Raw genomic sequence first — 23,164 nt, forward strand, 5'->3', positions numbered from 1 at the left:
GAGGCTTAACTTTACAGGCTCTTCCTGTTTTGTTACTTTGGTGTCAGTCTCTTCACTGCGGCTCTAAAAATCAACGATTTAAGTTGATTTAAGACTGTGTGGGTAGATGGGCCATCAACACTCTGGCCATTATTGCGGCGAGTACTGTCAATGTCACAGTCTAAAGGTGTCTTCCCAGGGCCTTTCCCTCCACTCTTTCAGTCTTTAGGGGCTGGAGGGAGTCTTTCGGCAAGCCATTGCAACAAGCTTTTCTGTGAACTCTGAGGGGTGCATTAGGTCACTTCCTGCAGCAATTTGTTTATCTCTGGCCCCTGGAAGTCTCTCTAACAACATGCACCTCCTGGGAAATGTGACTCTGTGATGAGTGTCAAGAGCTTAGTGTTTATTCTTACAAATATTTGCTAGTTCCTTAGTTCAGTATTGGATCAGCAGCGCAAAACTTACACTTCATTGTTAAAGTGAGATGAAGTCCTGTGATGTACATGCTTGATGCACATGACTCTGATCCGGGACATGAGGCTCTTAGATAGAATGCTCTACACGAAAAGATTATATGATTTGAGGCATGTGATGAGTGTTTAAAATGTGAGCTCTTGTTTTTCAAGATTATTATGTCTTGTGTATAAAATAGATAAGTATTTGTTTAATAAATGAAGTGCTATTCATTTGGCAGTATTAAACATGATTTCTTCAGGTGTAGTATCAACCTATAAAATGTGTGAGTTTTTTCTATCTTGTGATTAGTAATATAATGTTCATCTTTCTGTAGATAAATACATTGATCATATAACTTTCTAAGAGAAAGGCATCCCACCCCCCAAATATTGTATTATAAAAATACACACATACAAAAAAAATAGAACTGTTGGGTCTTGCAGTGAGTACCCATACACTCACCTTCCAGCTTCTGTCATTTCTATTGTTTACTTCTTACATAGCTGTGCTTCTGCTCACAGCCAGCCTGTCCATACACATCACCTGTAAATTCTTAGAAGCAGTATGTTTTTATACTTGAGAGATTGGGGTGTAATTTTGTGTGTGTGTGTGTGTGTGTGTGTGTAATTTATGTATAAATCCTGAGAATCCCATTACTTTTGGTAAATATATCCTCCACCTTTGTAACCTGAAGCTACATGAGCACATAGGCTATGAGCATAACTGTGAAAACTCTCCTCACATGACTCCTTTTCAGTGGCCGTTCAGCCTTCCAGAAGAAACACAAAAGATGTTTTTTTCTCTGATTCAGAAAGTCATATAAGTGGGAGCTGAAGAATATTGTTTCTCCTACACAACCCTGGGAGTGGAATTCTTAGTCATACAAGAAACTGGCCACCTCTCTGCTGTTCTCACTCATGATGTGTGTGAGTCCCAGTCACTCTGCATCCTTAGTAACAAACACAGTTGTTTTAATGTTAACGTTTCTGGTATCCATGCAGTGTTATCTCATTATGGTTTTGATTTGTATTTCCTGACAACTAGTGATATTAAACAGATTTTCACATGTCCATTGTCAAGTTATGTGTCATCCTGTATAGTGTGTCTGTTCATATCTTTGCCCATTAAAATAATTGGATTATTTGTTGGTGCAGAGGAGTGGTTGATATATATCCTGGATACTGCTCCTTTGTTAGGTTCGTCATTTGCAGATATTTTCTCTTTCATCACTTACATAAAAGTGTCTTGGTTAGCTAAAATGTCTAATTTGATGAGATAATTTAACAGACTCTTGTTCAGCTTACTGCTTTTTGTGTCTTCCTGTTTGTTTTTCTGTGCCTGTGTTGATGTTTTGCTTTAAAGGTTTATCGTTTTTTACTTTTATTTTCAGGATTAAACTGTATCTCAGTATTATATTTATAACTTTAACAACAGCTTTGTGGTTTCCTTAGGAAGATTCAATCCTGGCTGTTTTTAGAACCATGTAAAGATCTTAAAAAGTGGGGTGGAAGCACCTGGCTCTGTCTGCTGGCCAGCAAAATTAGAGACTTGAGTTAACTTTTTTTTTCTCACCTCTAAAATGGAAATAAGAATATTTACTAAATCAAATAATTAAAAGGGATACTATATCTAAATCACTTGTAAAATCTCATGTGAAAAATATGCTGTACAAAACTACCAAGGAACTTATAAAAATTTTAAAATAAAAAACAAAATCTCACATTGAGGTAAGCACCTAGTAATTATGTTCAAATTTATGTCATAATTATTTAATAATAGTAATAGTTTCTAAGTTTTTATATGTATAATGTCCTTTTATTTAGGCCTTTCCATTGATTTAAGCAAAACAGTGTCTTTGGACCATTTTATGCCCCGGCTACTGCCCTCAAGCGGAGCTGTCTATTTAGGGTCACTGCGTGTACCGAGCAGCCACACTCATGCCCATTTGCTGCATAGAGGACTCGTGGGGACTTTAGCTACCCTGACTGCCTTACAAATTTTCAGTATTATACAAAGTCTAAGGGAAAAGACAGTGGTAGAGGTGGGGGGGGGGTGTATGTTTTTCAGTCCTACATTCAGGATTAAAAATAAGCATAAAAGCTGAAAGAAGAGGGCTGGAGAGATGGCTCAGTGGTTAAGAGCACTGACTGCTCTTCCAGAGGTCCTGAGTTCAATTCCCAGCAACCACCTGGTGGCTCACAACCATCTGTAATGAGATCTGGTGCCCTCTTCTGGCATGCAAGCATACATGGAAGGTATGTTGTATACATAATAAATAAATCTTTTTTGTAAAAAAAAAAAAAAAAAAAGCTCAAAGAAGAAATGGTTTATTGGTCAGCCACAGGTGTAGACTCAGTCTCAGTTTCTCCAGTATTTTTTCTCCTACCTCTTACATGTACTTTCTCAGTCCCTTCTATTCTTTTTACTCTTTGTCCTTAACATTTGATGCAGCAGAGTAGGGAGAAGGGTTTGAATTAGGTTAAGACCCAAAATAGCTAGTTTTTAATTCCACATAAATCAAATATCATGTATTGAAGCCATAGTACCATTTCTCTAGGCCAGTGATTCTCAACCTTCATAACACTGCAACCCTTTAAAACAGCTCCTCATGTTGTGGTGACTTCCAGCCATAAAACGATGTTATTGCTACTTCATTACTGTAATTTTGCTATAAGATATCTGATATGCAATCCCTAAGAAAAAGCTATTCAATACCCAAAGGGGTTGCAATGCACAGGTTGAGAACTGATGGTTTAGGCAAATATTTTGGGATCCATGATCTCTTTAAAGAAAAACTTACATACTAAAGAGCTTTTAAGAAGACTTCAGATTTTAGGCTTAGAACATCTTATTAGAGAGGTTAAAATTGATAACTTTCTCTCTTCTAAGAAAAAGTAGAAACACCGTGTGGATAGGGTGTAAGTAAATAGTGAAGTAACAGTTTCACATCTTATTTTATATATCTCTCTAAGATTTTATATCTTACACTTAGTGGATCTAGGGACTAGAATTTTCTTTGGAAAAGAATTCAAGTTTCTAAGAATCTTGTATTTCTTCCACTTTGTATTAATTATGATTTAGACAGTACCTTTCCATAACTAACACAGAAGACACAAAGACCATGAATTTATGTCCTGAATACCAGAGAGGCCATGTCTTCATGCCAGCACCCAGGAGGCTTAGGTCAAAGGATCTAGAATTAAAGGTCAGTCTTGCGCCAAACAGGGAGATCCTGTCTTAACAGAAAGAGGAGGCAGCATTCTTATTAGATAGAATGGTATGGCTAAATGTCATGTATCTGTTAGGGTAAATATGACTACTATAGAAAATGCATGATTATATATGGTTAGGGCACTCACAGTTTTCTTTGTTCTTTTTATTACTTTTTTACATTTATTTACTTATTTATTTTGGGGCTGTGTGTGCATTTCCATGCCATGGTCCTTGGGTAGAGGTGAGAAGAAAACTTGGAGAGACGGTTCGGTTGTCTGTTCTTCTAACTCGGGTCACTATTGGCCAAATGTGCCTTTGCCTGATGAGTCATCTCACCATCCCACTCAAAATTTTCTGTATGACAGGACTAATAAAGGGGCATGGTAAAATTGGGAAATGCTTTTGAAGATATATAGAGGTCTTGGGGGAAAGTAATTTGAAGCTTACTTTAGATTAACTTCAAAATCAAGCTATTATCCTTAGTTACATAATAATTAAGCTTAGTGTTAATTTGTAGGTTTTATTCTGTTTTTCCTGTAAGTAATGACCATAAAATAATGATAATGGGATAATTTAATAAAGATATTCAAGTGAAAGAATAGGGCTCTGTGTGACCCTTACTCTTACCAGGAATGCAAGACTGAAGACATCAAGGAGTTGCCTTGAAGGCATCTTGTCATGTCTCATTGAGAACTAAGTTAGAATAAACATCAGGAAGTGTCAGAGTCTGTGTTGAGGATAGAGCCTTGTCAGATTTTTGCCTTTATAAAAGTATGTGTGGGAGCTAGAGAGATAGCTCAGCCATTAAGAGCATTGACTGATCTTCCAGAGGACTTGGGTTCGATTAATAACACCCACATGGTGGCTCACAACCATCTTTAATTCCAGTCCCATGGGATCTGGTGCCCTCTTCTGGCTCCCATGGACACCAGGCATGCATGTGCACAGACATATATTCTGGCAAGACACCAAATACATAAAATAATTTTAAAAAGATAGGTGAGGATATGTGTATGAACAGGTCACAGATTTTTCCCATTTTGTTTTAATATTGTCCCACATGATAGATACATTTTTTAAGAATTTGATTTAAGAGTTTTGGATTGGAGGTTGGGAATATAATTCAGTGATACAATTCAGGCCCAACATATGTAAGACCTAAACTCAGTTCCCAGCACACGCACACGCACACACACAGCTACCAAGAGTAGATTGATGAATGGGACTATTTTATTTCTTCAAGAAATGTCCTTTTCAGACTGGGTGCCAAGTGGAAAAGACTGGGAGATATTTCCATACTGGAAACAACTGTCTTTCAAAGAACAAGCCTTAACTCAGAACCTTCGTTTCCTACAGTGTTCCTCCTTAGTATTAGCCCAGGCTGTCCTGAAATTCCTGAACTTCCTGCTTTATCTTCTAAGTTCTAGGATTACAAGTTATATACCATTATGTTCCACCAATAATTTTATTTTAAGATAATCCCTCTTGCCCATTAGAATGTACTTGATGAGGTAGTTTTATTTTGCCTATTGAACCAGTGAAGGGACTCTTAGATTCTAACATCAAGATCTTGTTCTCATAGGGTTTTCTAAAGGCGACTGAAATAGCACAATAGGATTGTTTAAATCAAAGTAAACTGGATTCGTGTCTTGATTTGCTGTTAACTGTTCAATGTTCTGTGTAGTATGTCTAATAAAAACCCAGAGACAGATATTGGGGTTCAACCTGAAGGTCAGAAAAGCAAAATAGCCAGCCACTGAGACTTTAACTCAGTCTGAAATGGCGATCCTACTTCCAGGAATCCTCAGAATGAGAATGTCTGAGAACTGTCTCCTCCCATTTTATATTCCTTTCTAGTGCTGGGATTAAAGACATGCACCACTACTACCCAGTTTCTATGGCAAGCTAGTGTGGCTACTGGGATTAAAGGTGTGTGGGCCAGGATGGCTATTTTACTTTCTGATCTTCAGGCAAACTTATTTATTAAAATACCAATGAAATGTTACTACGGTTCTGGGTCTCAACTTTTCTGACCTGTCATTCTTTTCTCTCCATTCATCTCACACTATCTGAAAAGCACCCCGGGTTTATTGAGCTTTTCAGAGTGAAGGTAAGCAGAAGCCCAAAGTGTAGAAAGGTGCCATTCCCAGGTGGTGTGCCTTGTGTCAAAGGTACTATCTAGGCTTAAAAAGATGCCAACTTCAGGGCTGTTTTCCATCCCAATGAGGAAAGGGCTCATTAGTTCTTGTGAGTCTTAACCTCTTTAAGAGTTTCTCTTAAAAATTGTCTGCCTTTCCCTTTTTAGTACATTTCCAGTTGTTGTGTGTGTGCCATGCCGTACTTGTGGAAGTTAGAGAACAACTTGGAGGAGTTACTTCTCCTTCAGTTAGTCTTATGAAAACACTGCTCCAAAGTCTGTGGGCTCAGCATCACATACCTCTAATCCCAGTACTCGGGAGGAATGGCACTTTCTGTGAGTTTAAATTTTGTGAGTTTAAGGCCAGTCTGATCTACATGGTGACAGCCAGAGCTTTATAGTGAGAGCCTGTTTTAAAGCTTTTCTTTAATGTCACCAAATGTCTTGATTAAGGGTATTTTGTGTGCCTTTACCTATTTCTTGTTTCTTGTCTAATGAAAAGCCAAAATAACCTTTTGGGTTTTTTGTGTAATATGAAATGGAGTCAATCTTTCCTTCACTCATAATGTTGTGTACTGGATATCTCTCACTAAGCAGAGAATGTCAAGCTACTAGAACAAGATTTGCATAATTCCTCTGAGGTACTAGAGTTTAGCCAGGAAATGAGCGTTATCACCTTATTAAACACCTTATTAGGATTATTTTATGTGATTTGGCTTCGGAACATTCAACCAATTCTCACTAAGATGAGAAATATTAGCATGCAGACTTTTGGTGGAATTAAAACTATTGTGCAGTTTAATAAGTAAACAACAGTCATACTTGGCTTTAGAATAGTAAATTCTCTACCTTATTGTAGCTGTACAGGCTGACTTGTTTCAGTTTGATATTCTAAAAACCTAGTATGAGCTTAGAGTTTCCTACAGCAGAAACCCTAGAGACTAGTGAATGGTTTTCCTCTTTTTGGTTGATGGTGGGTTGAAAGAACTAAACTAAGAATTGTTTTTTCTCCACTAAAAAAAAAAAAATTAACATGTCTTCCGTATAGTCTAGTGCCTTTAGTAAAATGACGAAGTTATAAATCTAGAACATTACTCTGTTGGAAGCCAGGATACTTAGAATCTAACTGAAGTCGTGGGTTTGAAAAAAAAGGTCATCTTGAAGTCTGATATTAATCTTGCTTGTGTCCAATCAACTATGAAGCATTGGCTTGGTCTGTCAGAACAGGATATCTTCTCGGTTCTGTTGGCTTCAACACTGCTCTTTCTGTTGCAGCCTGAGGAAGAGCAGTTGCTTTGTGACAGCACAGCCTCCAGCTCCTCTACAGATGACGCAGCTTCCCTGGATCGGCACTCTTCTCATGGCAGCGATGTGTCCCTTCCTCAGACTTCAAAGTTGAATAGGTCCAGGAATCATCAGGGCTCGAATGGCTTTTCCAGCCATGGCGTGGGACCTGAGCGTCAAGAGAGCGAGAGTGAGCCTGCTGGCTCTGGTGAGATGGAGGAGGAAGAAATGGACAGCATCACTGAGGTGCCTGCAAATCGCTCTTTCCTGCGGAGCTCCATGCGCTCTCTTTCCCCCTTCCGGAGACATAGCTGGGGTCCTGGGAAGAATGCAGCCAGCGATGCAGAAATGAACCAGCGGAGGTAAGATGGAGCCTGTGCATTTCATAACTCAGTTTGTGTTCTCTTTTGGGAAGTATCTGCTTTATTGTTACTGGTTTAAAAAAAAAAAAAGAGGAGACATTGGTCTCTTTTCTCTAAAAGGTAAGCCAGGCTTGGCAACCAGGCAGATGTGCATTCTGACTCCACCTTGGGCAGCCCCTTGAGCAATGTGAACTTCCCTTTCAATATATTTGTGATAACGTAAACTATTACTGTCAAATAGTGAGTATTTAGTAAATAATAAGCCTGATCAATCCATGAAATGCATGAATCTGGAAGAGAAAATTCTGTTAACTTATGAAATCTTATAATCTCAACACATCTGACTGGTGTGGTGCTTACTGAGGATCACAGCCATATGTTTCTGATACAGAAATTTGATAATGTCTAAATTATCAATATGTAATTCCCAAGAGGACACAGATGCATACACTAAAGTTGTTGATTTTTCCTATGTGTCATACAGTTTGAGGAATTTTTACAAGTATTACCCAGCTTTTGTCCCCCAGTTTGGCAGCAGCTGTAAGAAGTTGGGCTGGCTTCTGACCTCTTGACTTGAACTCTACAGACCCATATTGCAGCATCTAACAGGTTGCAGGTGTGCTTGCCCCAGAGCTGCTTTACCTGGCTAAAAAGATGCTCTCAGCCAGGAAAAGAGGGTGCTGCTTGTTTTTAGTTTTGACTGATTTTTGAAATAGGGTCTTGCTGTATAGCTCTAGCTGACATGGAACTCATTGTTTAGTGCAGCCTAACAATTAACTCCAGACAGTTCTCCCTAGCTTAGTCTTTGAATTTCTGAGTCTGCAGACAGGAGCTACCATACTCAGTTACTGATAGTTGCTTTAAAACAATTGTTATAAATAACAATTATTTTTTTTCCTCATTATATTATGGCTATAAATACATGTAATCTTAATCAAGTTGTCAGGGTGTTTTGTTTTGTTTTCAGACAGAGTCTCGGGTAGCCAAGGCCAGCCTGAGTGTCACTATGTAAGGCAGGCTTAGCCTCCTGATCCTCCTGCTTCTACCACCCAAGTGTTAAGATAACAGGCATTCACCACTTTTAATTCTTTAATATGTAGCCGGGTGGTGGTGGCACACGCCTTTAATCCCAGCACTCGGGAGGCAGAGGCAGGCGGATCTCTGAGTTCGAGGCCAGCCTGGTCTACAAGAGCTAGTTCCAGGACAGGCTCTAGAAACTACAGGGAAACCCTGTCTCGAAACACAAAAAAAAAAAAAAAAAAAGATTTAATATGTATGAGTGTTTTACCTGAATATCTGCACTATGTGTGTGCATGGTGCCCAAGGAGACCAGAAGAGGGCATCATGTCCTCTAGAACTGGAATTACAGACAGTTGTAAGCCACAGTATGGGTGCTGGGAATCAAAATCCAGCCCTCTATAGGAACAGCTAGTGTTTTTAATTACTGAGCTATTTTTCCAGTCCTTCATTTATTCGTTTAATCAGCCAACACACATTGAGCATTATTTTTAGGTCTGGCAATATCATAGATTTTAGAGAAATAGAGGTAAACAAGATATTACTCCCTGCCTTTGCAGAGCTCAGAATCAAACTATACTTCACTGGTTTGCCCATTTTTTTTTTCAGACTCTTTTTCATAGCAAATTGTCTTACATTGTTTTTTAATCTTCTCCATGATAAAGGTGTTGTTTTTCCCATAGTTGTCAATTAGACGACTGTTACAGACATTTTACATCATCTACAGTAGAATCTAGGTTTCTAATCACAGTCAAATATTTGTACAATCTCATATTATTCCATGGTATTAGGATAGTAGTTTAAAATAATAAGCTACATTGTGTTTATATACTTTTGAAATCTCAGATTATATAAAAACTAATTTCTAAATGCTTTCCTTCCCAGTTTTATACATGCTGTTTCCTTTTAAAACATTGACAGAGACATCAGGAATGATCTTGAAGGCAGAAATTACTTCCTGAAGCCTGAGTAACTTCTTGATAGGATATCCTTGTCTTAGATGATAAAGGACTGATCAGGGAATGGGGATTTATTTTATGCATAACTCACCGGAGATCTGTTTTTAATGACTGATTTCGGAGGTATATGTATTTGAATCATGTAGCTCAGGTGAAAAAAATTGAAGCCAGATTTAATGATTTGCCCAAGATTTCTTGGTGATCTTAGACTTGTTACCTATTTGTATTTTTAGCCTGTATATCAAGTTTGTTTAAACTTAGTATAAAGGACTATCTAGTACTGTCTTAATACCTTAAGAGGCAATGGAATAGCGGTTAGGTTTTATCACTTTAATAGCTTGACTAATTTGTATATTATTACTTACATATTTTGTTATCTGAATTTTAAAGCCTGAAGAAAACCCCTTTAATGTATTGAATGGCGCTTTTCTCTGAGCCATTTATTTTATCACTTATACTAATCTTCATAACTCATCATCCAATTAACTCTTTGGAGTACAGAGGGAACAAAAGCTACCTTTTTGTCAGGTGTTTGGGGTTCTGATATTTTTATCATTTCATTCTTTTGGTCTCTTCCCTCCTGTGCTGTTTGTCTTTGGGGAATATATTTCTTCCAGGTGTGATCTCTGTGTTTTGTGTATTTGTGTATCATTGTGATTCACCTCCATTATTGACCTCTTCCATCATTCATTTTCAGTTCAATGCAAGTTCTTGGGGATGTTGTCAGGAGACCTCCCATTCATAGGAGAAGGTACAGAGTTCGCTAAATTGAACTAACCATGTCATCTCTGAGTGTGTACTAACAAGCATCTCATTCTGGTTACCTGATTGGGCAATATTTTTAAACATACTATTTATTTATTTATTGTGCAGCCAAATAAAATATAGGTGCTTCTTAATTGCTATGCCCACCTGGTAGGAAATAGTCTCTTTAGTCTAAAGTCTTTTTTCTAGTTCTAAATTTATAATAATACACCCACTTACTGACTCAGATGACTTTGAAATAAGGTCTCACCTGACTTTGTATGTTTTGTTTATTTGTTTGTTTTGTTTTCATGCTGTAGCTAACTAATGGACTTGGAGGATACGTCCCTCTAGAACCAGAAAAGAAAGAAAATAACCAGAAATTCATTTGTGGTCACTCACACATAGGTTCTAGAATATTTTCAATACATTCTTGAGTAATATGAAGAAAGATTTTTATTAGGTACCACCTGGTAGTCTCCATCTCACTGTGGACAGTCTTTGAGAAAGAGTGTGGCATAGGTCGATACCTTTTTTGAATTGCTTAATTATTTATCAAATAAAAAATAAAGCTTACATGTATAAGCCAAGAGCTGATTTCTAATTAAATATAATCAGTTGCTTCATGTTTTAGAGACTTTTATTATATAGAGCTATTATTGACTTTTCTCACATTGTTTAAAAATCATTTAGAAATCAGAAAAGTGTTTATTATATTTCTTATATAAAGAGACATTTGCAAAGATACTTTTATCTATTTACAGAATATTTGTGAGAAAGGCAAAATAGTAATCTTCCTACTTTTTTCTCTATCATTTTTATGTGTATCGTCCTTTAATTCCATATTTTATGGGAAGTTCCAATCTTAAATTCTAACATTTTCTGAACCTAAATGGTTTTGATATCAGCTAGGTTCCAGGTAAGCAAATTATTAAGTACCTTTTTCAGTAGACAATATGTAAAAGTTTTAGAAATGTATTTGTTGCTGTCTCTGGTAAAAACTCTTTCTTATGAACTAACTGAAGCCTTGCTAGATTCCGTGGTGAAGGACGACAAGTTGCTGCCTGCAGCCCAAGCTGTACACACCAGACTCATGGCCTGAGTTCTAAGTGAAAAATATTTCTGTACAAAGAGCATGATTCATAATTTTACAATTTATAAAATTGAAACATTTCAACAACAAAAACTATACCTCCTAAATTTCAAAGCCACAGAACCTTATGATTCTGGAGGCTCTCAGGAATGCACTTTTATTATGACAGAAGTCAGGGAAGGCTTAGACCAATTGCAGCTTGTCAGATCCTGTGAGGCTTGTATGGCTCTTTTCTTGTCCTGTTCTGCCGAGGATGTTGGCACATGCTTTTAATCCCAGCACTCTGGAGGCAGAAGCAGGGGAATCTCTGAATTCGAGGCCAGGCTGGTCTACAGAGCGAGTTCCAAGACAACAGAGAAACCCTTTCTCAGGGGCAAAAAAAGAAAGAAATGAAATCAGATACATAGATATCCAATTGGAAGTTTAATATTAAATTAGTAATTCAAAGAATGAACTTCTGAGCCTTATAAATGTTTGAGAATTATGTTTTATTTCTATTTATGTAAATTTGAGTCAGTCTTATCCTTCTTCTCAGATGAGAGATTCCTCAAACTGAATATTTTCTTTTTTCTTTTGAGAGCCTTACACTGTTATTTAATCAGATTTGAACATTTGTATACCATTTGGAACAGCTGTAGAGGAAACTGCCATAGCCTCCCACCTTTTTCCCCATCTCTAGTCTTGTCCACCAGAGTTGTTGGAGATTTCGGAGGCTGAGGCCACTGAGTGGTTCTGCTACTGTCCAGGAGCTCCTCGTTCTTTGTTGTGTAAGGTGAAAGCACTTAGTTATAAGCCCCCAGAGCAGTATTTTTAGGTGACAGTACTTAATTATCAAAAATTCTGACCTCGGACCACACCTTGGGGATATGTCTCCAGTAACTAAACAAATAAAGCAAACATAAAAGATTCTGACCTTTTGACTTAGTTTGGTCATAAAGTACCTGCGTATAATTTGTTTTAACCTTTTCACCCTAGATTTTCCTCTCCTGCTATCTCGCATAGGACAAACAAGAAAACAACTGTTCACATGGATTTTTTTTTTTAATCTTGGGGGAAATAAATACAAAATTAAAATTTTAAAGGCATTTCCATCTTAATACCATAAATCTCTAAGAAAAATAAATCTGCTTATCAGTTCAGAACTGTAAGGAAGGTATGGCCTTTATTGGAGCTGCCTCATTTTAAGCAGAAAGGCCTAATGAACGCTTCTAAAGAAGAACTATGAGTTGGATATTGTATAAGGTGCTGCGTGGCTTATCTAGATCTTCATGGGAACATATGAAGAAAAAATGCTGACTTCTCAGTGAGGCCTGTTTCCCTTCGATTCAGGCCTGGGAACGACTGTCCAGAGTCAAGGGATGACACTTGGCCGCAACAGAGGTTTTCTGAAACACCTAGGGGAACGTCTGCAGAGGAAGCCATGAGTGGGGTGCACTTTTTGCCAAGGGATTAGTCAAAGGAGCTCTTTAGTTTGAATTGAGTAGTTATCCTGTAAAGAGCACATATGACCTTTCCCAAAACACTGAGTGGGCATCAACTGCACAATATTAAATTCCTGAAGTTCTTTTTCTAGTCTTTTCCTAAATTCTCATCGTTGCATTCCTATTTTTTTATAAATGATTACATAAGTCTATCTCTGTGTCCTTTCTTTTTGAACTGAATAACCCAAACCTGTTTCCCCTTTTCTCCCTCCATTTCTTGTTTCTGCCTTTGATGTCATCTCCAGTATGAGCTGGTGTCCCTCTGGTGTGCAGTACTCGGCTGCCCTGAATGCTGACTTTAATTTCAGAAGGTATAGTATTACATGTCCAGACACCAAACCAGGAACTGTAAAGTAAGACTCCGGCCTTGGGCTGTAGCTGGCTTCTCTGTGGCTGGAATGCATATGGGCAGACTATGATATCTGTGAGCCTAGTATACTGCTGCCTTCGCTATGGATGCCACTAACCCATATGCAGGAGTGTGGCCTAGGAACAGTGCCTACTGCTCTATCGTTTCCTCAGGTAGCAATAGCTGGCTGTGTTTCTGCATGAACTTTGTGTCTGTGCTGCTGTAAGCCCTTGTCTCTGTTTTCTTCTTTCCAAGTTACCAGATTCTTAGGAAAACAATGAATCAAAACAACTAATAGGCCCTGGTTTTTATTATATTTTCAAGTCCTACATTTAAGTTCTCAATTTAGATACCTCATCATTTTATATTTGTCTTTGAGTTAAGCAGACAGATTTAATTATTAAAATTTTTCAGAATTAAGTTTTGTAGTAAGTGGAGATCAAGTTTTCTCAGGCTTTTCAGATAATTCACAGTGGAAAACTAAATTTCTTCACTTGGCTAAACTTTCTTCTTATGCCTGGTGTTAAAAGTGGGTTCTACATAGACATTTAGTTTTCAGTTCATTATGACTTCTATTGTCAATTGAAATAAGAGCAACAAATTTGTTAATCGTTTACCCACTACAGACAATAGAGACATATGGGTTCAGTTCTTAAGTAATCTATGAAGAAAAACCCTTTGGGGCTGGAATCTATGAATTTAATTGTAGCAATTAACTGTACAGTTTCCCAGAACAGAAGTAACTATATAGCTTCGGTGTACATCCAAATACAGTTCCAGCTGAGTAACTGAGAACACGCTACAACTGTATTCTTCTTTCAGAGGCGCTCCCACTGTGGTTACAGCAGATGTGTGCATTGTTCTAGTTAGCGACCCCGAGTGGACAGCTCGCCTTCCTCCTTACCCTCGTACTTTCACACAGTAGCCTCCCTTTTAAAATTCCACACCCTGCTTGTCTTTTCAGCATTACTGTTTCTGTGCCGTCTACAGCTGATGATTCTCACTAAGCGATCATCAGGAACTGTCTGGCCGAATGTGCACAGATGGTATTGCTTATTAGAGAAACCAGGGTTTTCTGGGTAGAAGTATACCCAGAAAGTTGTCAACCAAAATATAATTGTGTGTAAAGTTTTATAATGGTCCACGTGATGAGCACGCGGCCATGCTACTCAACTTTTCATTCTCAAAGCCCCTTATGATTGTGCTTTGTGACGTTTGGCATTAAATGAGTTAGAGTCTGGAAAGATTATTTTGATCACATCAATGAAAACCGATACATATATACAGTATGAGATAAATTCGTCTATTGACACAGTATGTTGAAAAACAACTGAGAAGATGATATCTGGTTCAACATGTAGATAAGTCGAATGAGGCAGGGAAGTAAATGTGTCTGGTGTTCTTTCTCAGCATCCAGGACCCCTGTGGGGCTGAGTGGTGCTCATCTGCTCTCTGTCCTGTACACATTTTGAGCAGAAGACACAGGAATAACACAAGTTATAGAGGGATTTTTGTTTTCTCCCGTTCTGAGAACTACAAACAATGAATGAACGTTTGTGCTTTGTGTTCAGTTTCAGTCTGGAAGGCTTGACAGGAGGAGCTGGTGTTGGAAATAAACCATCTTCATCTCTAGAAATGAGCTCTGCAAACTCCAGTGAGCTCAGAAACCCTTTCAGTGGCGAGGAACAGAGAGACTCTCTGATGTCACTTTCAGAAGAACATCTGGAGCCAGACCAGAGACAGCATCATAGGATGTTTGATCAGCAGGTAAAGCTAAATTAGGTATATATTGCTAATAGGGGTGGTAGTGGAACATAACCCCCAAATACGATCTCATTGATTTAACGCTTTATTAGTTTTAGTATAAAGCTAGAAATGTGATTTCTTACCTACTAAATGATATCTTCAAGTCTAAAAATAACATGTTTTTAATCCCTAAACATAAATACATAAGAATATGTTAATCAGAACTGGAGAGGTGACTCAGTGGTTAAGAATACTTACTGGTCTTGCAGAGAACTGGCATTTGGTTCCCAGCACTCACATATAGTGACTCACAGCCATCCGTAAGTCCAGTTCCAAGGATCTAATGCCTCCTGACCTCCAGGGACACCAGTCATAAGTTCAGTACACAAACATACATTGAGAAAAGAATACTCTATTCAAAAATAAATAAGTATAAAAAATATTATTTTCAAGAAATAATACATTAATATACACAGATGTAAATATTCCATCGTAACAAATGTTTTAGGATTGGTAAAGTGTTCAGGGCATGCAGCTTCCTTAATCTGTCTGTGTTCTTTTACCAGCTCATTGTAAATTGAGTTTTAAAGTGTATTGCATGTCATTATCGCATTTACCAATTTTAAAGTCCATGCCCCAAGTTTATTTACTAGAGAAAACATGTTCTTTGTCTCAACTCTATTATTCAAGGAATACCTGTTGGGGCTAGAGAGATGGCTTAGTGGTTAAGAGCACTGCCTGCTCTTCCAAAGGTCCTGAGTTCAATTCCCAGCAACCACATGGTGGCTCACAACCATCCGTAATGAGGTCTGGTGCCCTCTTCTGGCCTGTAGGCATACACACAGACAGAATATTGTATACATAAGAAGTAAATAAATAAATATTTAAAAAAAGAAATACCTGTTGATTCCCTTCCTTAACTGTAAGAGCTCTAAGCCACTACAAGTGAGTTGTCTAATGCCACATAACATTTGGCTGAACAGTACGAACTCAGTCTTGCTGACTTTTGTGCTTATTGCTTCTTTCCATGACTTAAAAGTAAACAGGTTTTAAGGAGAATATTTTAATTTTCTTAATACTGTTTGTGTGACCTTTTCTGAGGTGGATTATTTCCAGAAATTTGACAGATGACCCTGTCTTTTAGTACCACTGTTATCTTTCTGATTTAATCTTTCTAGATAAATTCAACATTTCTAGATAAACATCAGCATTTTTGTGCTGTGCTGTGCTGTGCATGGTCTTTCTAGAACCTTCATCTTACCTTTAGTTCCTCTTGAGCACAACTTCAGTGTGGGTGTTGTGCTGCGTGTATCTCGCTGATCTAGACTAGTTGCCTGCAGTCAACTTCCTCTTGAAAGTCTCTCCTGTTTGCTGAGGTCATTTTTCAAACCTGACAGTTGTATTTGAAACATAGCAACCATAGGCCTCAGATTCCATGGTTACACATGGAACAAGCGCTAAATAATCAGAAGTCTTTGGCCCAGCTGAGTGAGTGCATGCTGAGTAGACGTTCAGTGTCTTTCTTAAAGAGGCAGAGTTCATCTTGTGAGAGGATTAGAATGAGCTGTCTCAAAAGAAGTGTGAGTCCCTTATCACCAGAAGTAATGATTCCTTCAGGGGTGTTAAAAGGAGTCCCTGCTTTTCTTTGGGCTACACAGCTTTTAAAATGCTATGGATTTAAATTGCCAGCAATACTGCCAAGGAAGTTGTTACTACATTGCAGTCACCCTGCGTTCCTGTAGAATGAATGAGGAAGTGAAAGAGGTTTAGCTCCTTTCCAAATGCATTGCTGCTTTGCTAATGCTCTTGAAATGCTTCCTACTCACATCCCAGCCTCCCGCTCCTGATAACCAGAGTAACAAGATATCCTACTGTATGTCTGTGAATATGTTCTGATTTTTTTTCCAGAGGAGCAGTACTCTATATAATCTGTTATTTCCGGTGAAGTTACCGGATTGTGTGCCCAGCAGATACCTACTGATCACTTACTCAATTTGAAACATTGTTAGATGCTCTGAGGGATGTAAAACCACTGTGAATGACGAATACTGGTCAGTTTCGGGTGGAAAAAGGCAGGCTTAGAAAAGCTGAGCAACTGTTAAGCAGCAGTCATAGACTGGATTCCAAGTCTCCCTTCACCAGGTTGGGTCGGTGTAAATTCTGCACATGTCTAAATATATGAACATGTACTTAGAACCCATTCTTCATTTTTTTTGTTTTATTTTTTAGACATGTCACAGGTCTAAACAACAGGGATTTAATTACTGTACATCAGCCATTTCTTCTCCATTGACAAAATCCATCTCATTAATGACAATTAGTCATCCTGGATTGGACAGTGAGTATACCACTTTTTTAAAAATGAATATATCATAGCCACTTTTCCTATCATTGTTCTTACTTTGGGATCTTACTAACTTCCAAATTTTGTCTGCTTCTCCTTTTGACTAACTGACTTCATACTCAAACAGAAACAGAAATGCTAATGTAGAGATCAGCTTTCAGCTCTTCCTCTGGCTAAGAAAAAAAATCTCTTTGATACATACATGGCTTCATTATATTGTGGGGTATAAATATTACACCATTGTTTAAAGGGCTTTGAAATAATTTCAGACTCGAAAAATGGGTACAAATGACTCTCCCTGGAAAAATACATGGAAAGAAAAATCCGTGGCAAAACTAGTGTAAAGAAGCCATGAGGTGATGGCACGCACCATTAATCCCCAGTACCTTGGGAGGCAGAGGCAGACGGATCTCTGAGAAGACAGCCAGGACTACACAGAGCAATCTTGTCTCGAAAAACAAAAACAAAACAAACAAAATTAGCGTAAAGAATTTGTGTGTTCTTCCCTTCTATCCCCAAATGTTAGTCTAATTCTTTCTTTTCCAGAATACTTCCTTTATCATTCCCCTTTAGAGAGTAGGTTTCCTTACCTCTAAATAATTTAATGTTCCTTAAAAACAAAGACACTCTTTATTATATTAACATAATTATCTGAATCCGGAAGTTAATGCTGATCAAATTGAACTAATATAGACACATGTTCCATTTTTCTTACCTTTTCCTGGGTCCAGGATCCTCTGCAAGAACAGATGTTGAAATGAGTATTCATTCATGTCACAGTAGGCTCCTTAAATCTGTAAATATTTCTCAAGTGATCTTGTCTCTGCTAAACTTGTCAGAAGACAATCCAGTCTGAGCACTCTGAAATGTCACACTCAGCAGACAGAACTGACGGATATTTTTACTTAAGCAAGTACAAGAGGATTAAGTCTGAAAGTATAGACAACCAGAATCTACAGACACATGGCATTTGTGATTAAAAATGCTTACAAATATACTTCACTTGTATAAATGTCACCAACTTATTCCTTAAGAAGCCTCCTTTATTATTAAGATGTGTTTATTTTATTTTTCTGTATGGGTGTTTTGCTTGTATCTATGTCTGTGTATCACACATGTGCTGCACCCACAAAGTCCAGAAAGGGGCATTGAATCCTCTGGAACTGGAGTTACAGATGGTTTTGAGCTGCCATGTGGGTGCTGGGAATCAAACCCAGGTCCTCTGGAAGAACAACCATTGCTCTCAACCACTGAGCCATCTATGTAACTCAAGGAACCTGTTTTAAAATTTATTTTTAAAGAGTAATTACAATGTGATACCATGATACAAAGATTAAATCTAAAAATGAGTAATAATACATGTTCTTCACAACAAGGCCAGCTACCCTGGAGACTAAACACAAGATCCTGTTGTCTATGGTATTTTTTTCAGTGTCCTCTTAAACTTTAATTCAGAAGAACTGGAGATTAACGTAGCTGTTCTTCATTAACGAAAGGTTGTGTCTTATATCTTGGCTGACTAGAGGTTTAATCTTAGAAGTTTTCACAGCTGAGTGATGACATGAGAGAGAATTCTTTTGCTCTGTATCATGAACACCTGTACTGAGATCCCAGTACCTACATACAAGCTAGGCATGCTCCCATGATTTTCTGGGACGCCAACATGCTGTAGGAAGCAAAGGCAAGAGGACCACTGGAACTTGCTGCCTTTCAGCCTAGCTGAGAAACATGAACTCCGGATTCAAGGAAACCTTGACTCTATCTTCTGGTTTCCTGTGTGTACACACCTGAACATAAATACACACACATGCATTTTTAAGGGCAGTTGGGCCTGCTGTTCAGCAGTAGAGTTCGGTTCTTGTTGAAAATGCATGAGGCCCTTCCCCTCTCAAGTTTAGGGATTGCAGGCGTGTCTCATCATCACACTCAGTTTGCAGTCAGTTTCCTAAGGCATTCTAACTCCTGTTTTATGTAATAGAATAGCTGAGTGACTCCTTGTCACAGAAACCCTTTGCCCTCAGTTCAGCGTCAGCTATTAAGTCGGGATAACGTGCTGTGGCTATAATGTGAATTAAAGTCTTAGTGTACTTCCTGTTGTATAATGGAGTTGTGTAGTTCACAATGACCCCAAATAGTGCCAAGGTCTTTTTCCCTGACTGTAATTTAAGCAGTTTTAGAAACAAGGACATCATTTGTCATGTTGGAAAGGAACCCCAAATTATTGGAAATAATATTCCTGGTGTCACACAGACAAACAGCAAAATAAACTCAGCAAGAACAGTGACCTTACCTGGCCAAGCAAACACATGTTCATTTCACCCGGTTGGTGGAAGCTCAACCTCCTAATCTGAATGGTTGGCGTAGCTTTCATATAGGTACAAGGCATTCTCTCTGATTTGATAGAGGGCCTTAAGATTCCCAAAAGCCTGATAAAGAGAGAATTCACGTATCTGTTTCTTCAGTCCATTTTTGGGTACCAACTCTTTGTTGTGTAACAAACTAGACAATGTGGAAGAAGGATGAACTTAACTGATAGTTTCTTTCTTAGCTATATTTACTACTTAGAGATAGGAGAACAAGTTGACTCTAATAGAAAATAGTAAATGAAGCAACCAAAATAAACACTCAATATTCTGGAAGTATCAGACCTCAGAAACTGGAGAAAGTTTAGACCAAAATAAACTAGGAATTGGTATATGGAAATCTAAACTGAGAATTTAGGGTTTCTTCCCAAAGGCAATTAGAATCGTGTTGATTAGAGCGCTTCAGACCAACCCCAATGGAAATAGTGTTGGGAAGAAAAGTCTTACAGGTCAGTAGAAGGTTTCTGCAGGGTTCACAGTGCAGCTGTTTCAGAATAAGTGATCTCAGGAGAGAAGTTGAAGTTCAAAAAAGGCCCAAATGAGGTATGCTGTAAGGTTCCAATGATGGCACCTAGCGTTGTACCTTGAGTAATTAAGAAGATGCTAGATACCGCTTGGCTGGCGAAGGACTAGAGGAAGAGCAAGGCAGCAGGAAAAGACATATTCCTTACTGTGTTTATTGGGTTTCAGCTCCCTGTGGAGTGTCCACCCACACACAGGTGAACAAGGAGATGAATGAGTCTGATCCTGAAAGGAGAGCACTACCATGAAGATTCGAGAGAAAGGAGACCCTAGTGTATTATGCGCATACGCTAGGAAGAGGTAGACGTGAAGTAGGAAACTTGGGATGAGTAAGAAAGGCAGTAAATACTGAACCCAGAGCAGCATCAGTGTTGGATGTTGTCTATACAGCATAAAGAAGGAAAAGTCAAGCTAGGAATTATGACTTTTAAAAATAGTTTGCTTCTTGCTTTCAAATCTAGCAAGTACATATATTTAGGTGATTTGTTAAACTGCATTACAATTTTCATTTCATAAATGATTATATAAATAAAATACATTGTTAGCCAGGCTGTGGTGGCACACAACTTTAATCCCAGCACTTGGGAGGCAGAGGCAGGTAAATCTCTGAGTTCGTGGCCAGCCTGATGTACAGAGCAAATTCCATCCAGGACAGCCAATGCTACACAGAGAAAACCTGTCTCACAAAAGCAAGATACATTCTTGCGTGCATGCATACATACATTCATAGATTTGTAGATTGTTAACTTTGAGAGCCTTTCCTGGGATCCTCAAGGCTGTAGACATTATCCTGTTCCACATAGGGTGGAGGTGCCTTCTTCTTTGTCCTGCCATAACTTTTTCATCCTCTAATGTCTTTCTGTTAAACTACTTCTCAGCTCAGCAGCAGATGAAGCCAGCAAGGTGGATCTCCTTTTCCGTCAGCGTTTCTCCACTCCTCCTTAAATCTAAAACTCTCTTTTCTTTTGGCTCTTATTCCAGTGATGAGGAGGAGGAGTTGCATAGTAAGTAAGCTAATTTGGTGTCTAGTGGTTGTTCTCCAAAGTCTGGCTAGCTTTTAAATGCTATAGGCTTGCTACTAAAAGAAATAAATCATTTGGGGACTTTTATCTCCTTGTATGCTATCCTCTTTAAGTCTCTTGAGTTTGCATGACTTTGCAAATCAATTTTGACGAAACCAGATTTCTGTTGTCATTATCCATAACTACTAACACTGATTGTTTCAGTACAGGTGTTTTTGCAGAATACAGGCATGAGGGGTGTTTTAAATCATAGCCTCATTGGTGTTCGGTATATTTTTCACTATGAAAAGATACTTGGCAAAGAAACAATGAGATATTTACATTTTATCCCTTTTAGTAGGCAGAAAGTTGCAAAAATCCACCTCAACTTTGGGTGCTCAGAAGTTCTCAAATGTCTTCGGTCTAAAGTATTTCTAGTACTATAGCAAATAGCCAGGCTATGGTAACAAACCAAAACCTCAGTAGAACTTCATTATCATTAGGAACTAATTGTACTGGTCCCACTGGAATCTTAAAAATATAGACGCAGGGGGCTGGGGAGATGGCTCAGAGGCTAAGAACATTGCCTGCTCTTCTAAAGGTCCTGAGTTCAATTCCCAGCAACCACATGGTGGCTCACAACCATCTGTAATGGGGTCTGGTGCCCTCTTCTGGCCTGCAGACATACACACAGACAGAATATTGTATACATAACAAATAAATAAAATAAAATAAATAGACGCAGAAGAGTATTTTGAGTCCAGGGTCTAGCATTTCTTAAACTGTTCATTCTGTCCAAAAATACTAGTAAGAGTAAGGGAGAGGGAGTAGTCTAACACATTGGGAAGCTGAGGTAAGCAGCTTTAAAATACTAATTAGCACATTGTGGCATCCCAACGCAGTACTTGGTGTGCTGTACTTCCCAGATTTATTATTTAGTAAACCATAATAATGTATAAGACCGTCTCTGCTCCGTGAAACTCTTATTCTATAGAACACATTTTGTTGTTCTTTTGTTCAATAATTGAAGCCGCAAATCCCTGACTATATAGTATCTGTATGTTATTTTGTGTCTTAAAATAAAAATGTGGTTGAAATGTTATTTATCTGCAATAATATTTAAAGGGTTAGTGACAAGTTTGTTGTCTTCTGTTTATAATTTTGTCATGGAAATGGCCATGTTATTGCATACTTTTAAAGTTTCTACTTGTCAGGAATTTTAGAGGCACTCATTTGGGTTACACTGGTAAATTAATTCTTTTTTTTCAAAGCACATGTAAGAAGTCATAGTAACTGAAATAAATTCTTTTTTAGCAATAAAACCATTGGGAATTCTTAAAAGTGCTACCATAGATTCTCTTGCTACCTAATCGCATGTGTATTTAGTTTTCATCAATCAGAAATCAGCCAGTGGTTTTTTTTTTTTTTCTTGGCCAAGTTTTTTGTTGGGTATTTTTCTGCAATAGGAATTTGACTTTTACTTTGTATAGTTCACTAGAGAGGTAATTTAGTGAGTTGCTTAAATGCACAGTGAAGTCCTGGCAGTCTGAAAGAACTGAATATTTATATCATTGAAGACTCCTGGGTGGGAAAAAGCCATTGTTTTAATCCAGGCTCTTGTTTTAAAGCTAACTAAGGTATCTTAAGTTAAAATGTTTATAGTTTCACAACTAGGTTCTGCAGAATTGGGAACCAGATCCGTCTTTCCCAGCTGTTGCTACCAAACATGGTAAATGTAATAGGAAAAACCTGTCTTGGTTAGGGTTTCTTTTGCTCTGAAGAGAAAGCGTGACCCCAGCAACTCTTATAAAAGAAAATACTTTATTGGGTAACTTACAGTTTCAGCGATTTGCTTCATTATCATCATGCTGGGACATGGCAGCATATAGACGGACATGGTGCTGGGCAAGGAGCTGACAGTCCTACATTTGATCCATAGGCAACAGGAAATGAACTGAACTAGGCCTAGCTTGAGCATAGGAGACCTTAAAATTCACCCACACAGTGACACTTCCTCCAATAAGGCCAGACTTACTTCAACAAGGTCACACCTCCTAATAGTGCCATTCCCTATAAGGTTTTGGGGGCCAATTACATTTTCAAAGTACCAATTA

General features: G+C 38.2%; 1 protein-coding gene across 10 annotated transcripts in view; it reads left to right on the top strand.

Annotated features, from left to right (window-relative positions):
• Positions 1-23,164, top strand: part of Akap13 (A-kinase anchoring protein 13) — a 270,998-nt gene that overhangs the window by 185,943 nt on the left and 61,891 nt on the right. For 7 of the 10 annotated variants that reach the window (XM_038314009.1, XM_038314012.1, XM_038314015.1 and 4 more), the window contains exons 11-15: positions 7,061-7,431; positions 10,105-10,158; positions 12,971-13,036; positions 14,646-14,841; positions 17,050-17,158. In XM_038314009.1, the coding sequence (XP_038169937.1) occupies positions 7,061-7,431; positions 10,105-10,158; positions 12,971-13,036; positions 14,646-14,841; positions 17,050-17,158 (796 nt within the window). The remainder of the gene's footprint in view (positions 1-7,060; positions 7,432-10,104; positions 10,159-12,970; positions 13,037-14,645; positions 14,842-17,049; positions 17,159-23,164) is intronic. The other 3 variants (XM_038314017.1, XM_038314019.1, XM_038314016.1) reach the window with 2 other exon arrangements.

The sequence above is a fragment of the Arvicola amphibius genome, chromosome 12, assembly GCF_903992535.2.
Source record: "Arvicola amphibius chromosome 12, mArvAmp1.2, whole genome shotgun sequence".
NCBI classification, from domain to species: domain Eukaryota; kingdom Metazoa; phylum Chordata; class Mammalia; order Rodentia; family Cricetidae; genus Arvicola; species Arvicola amphibius.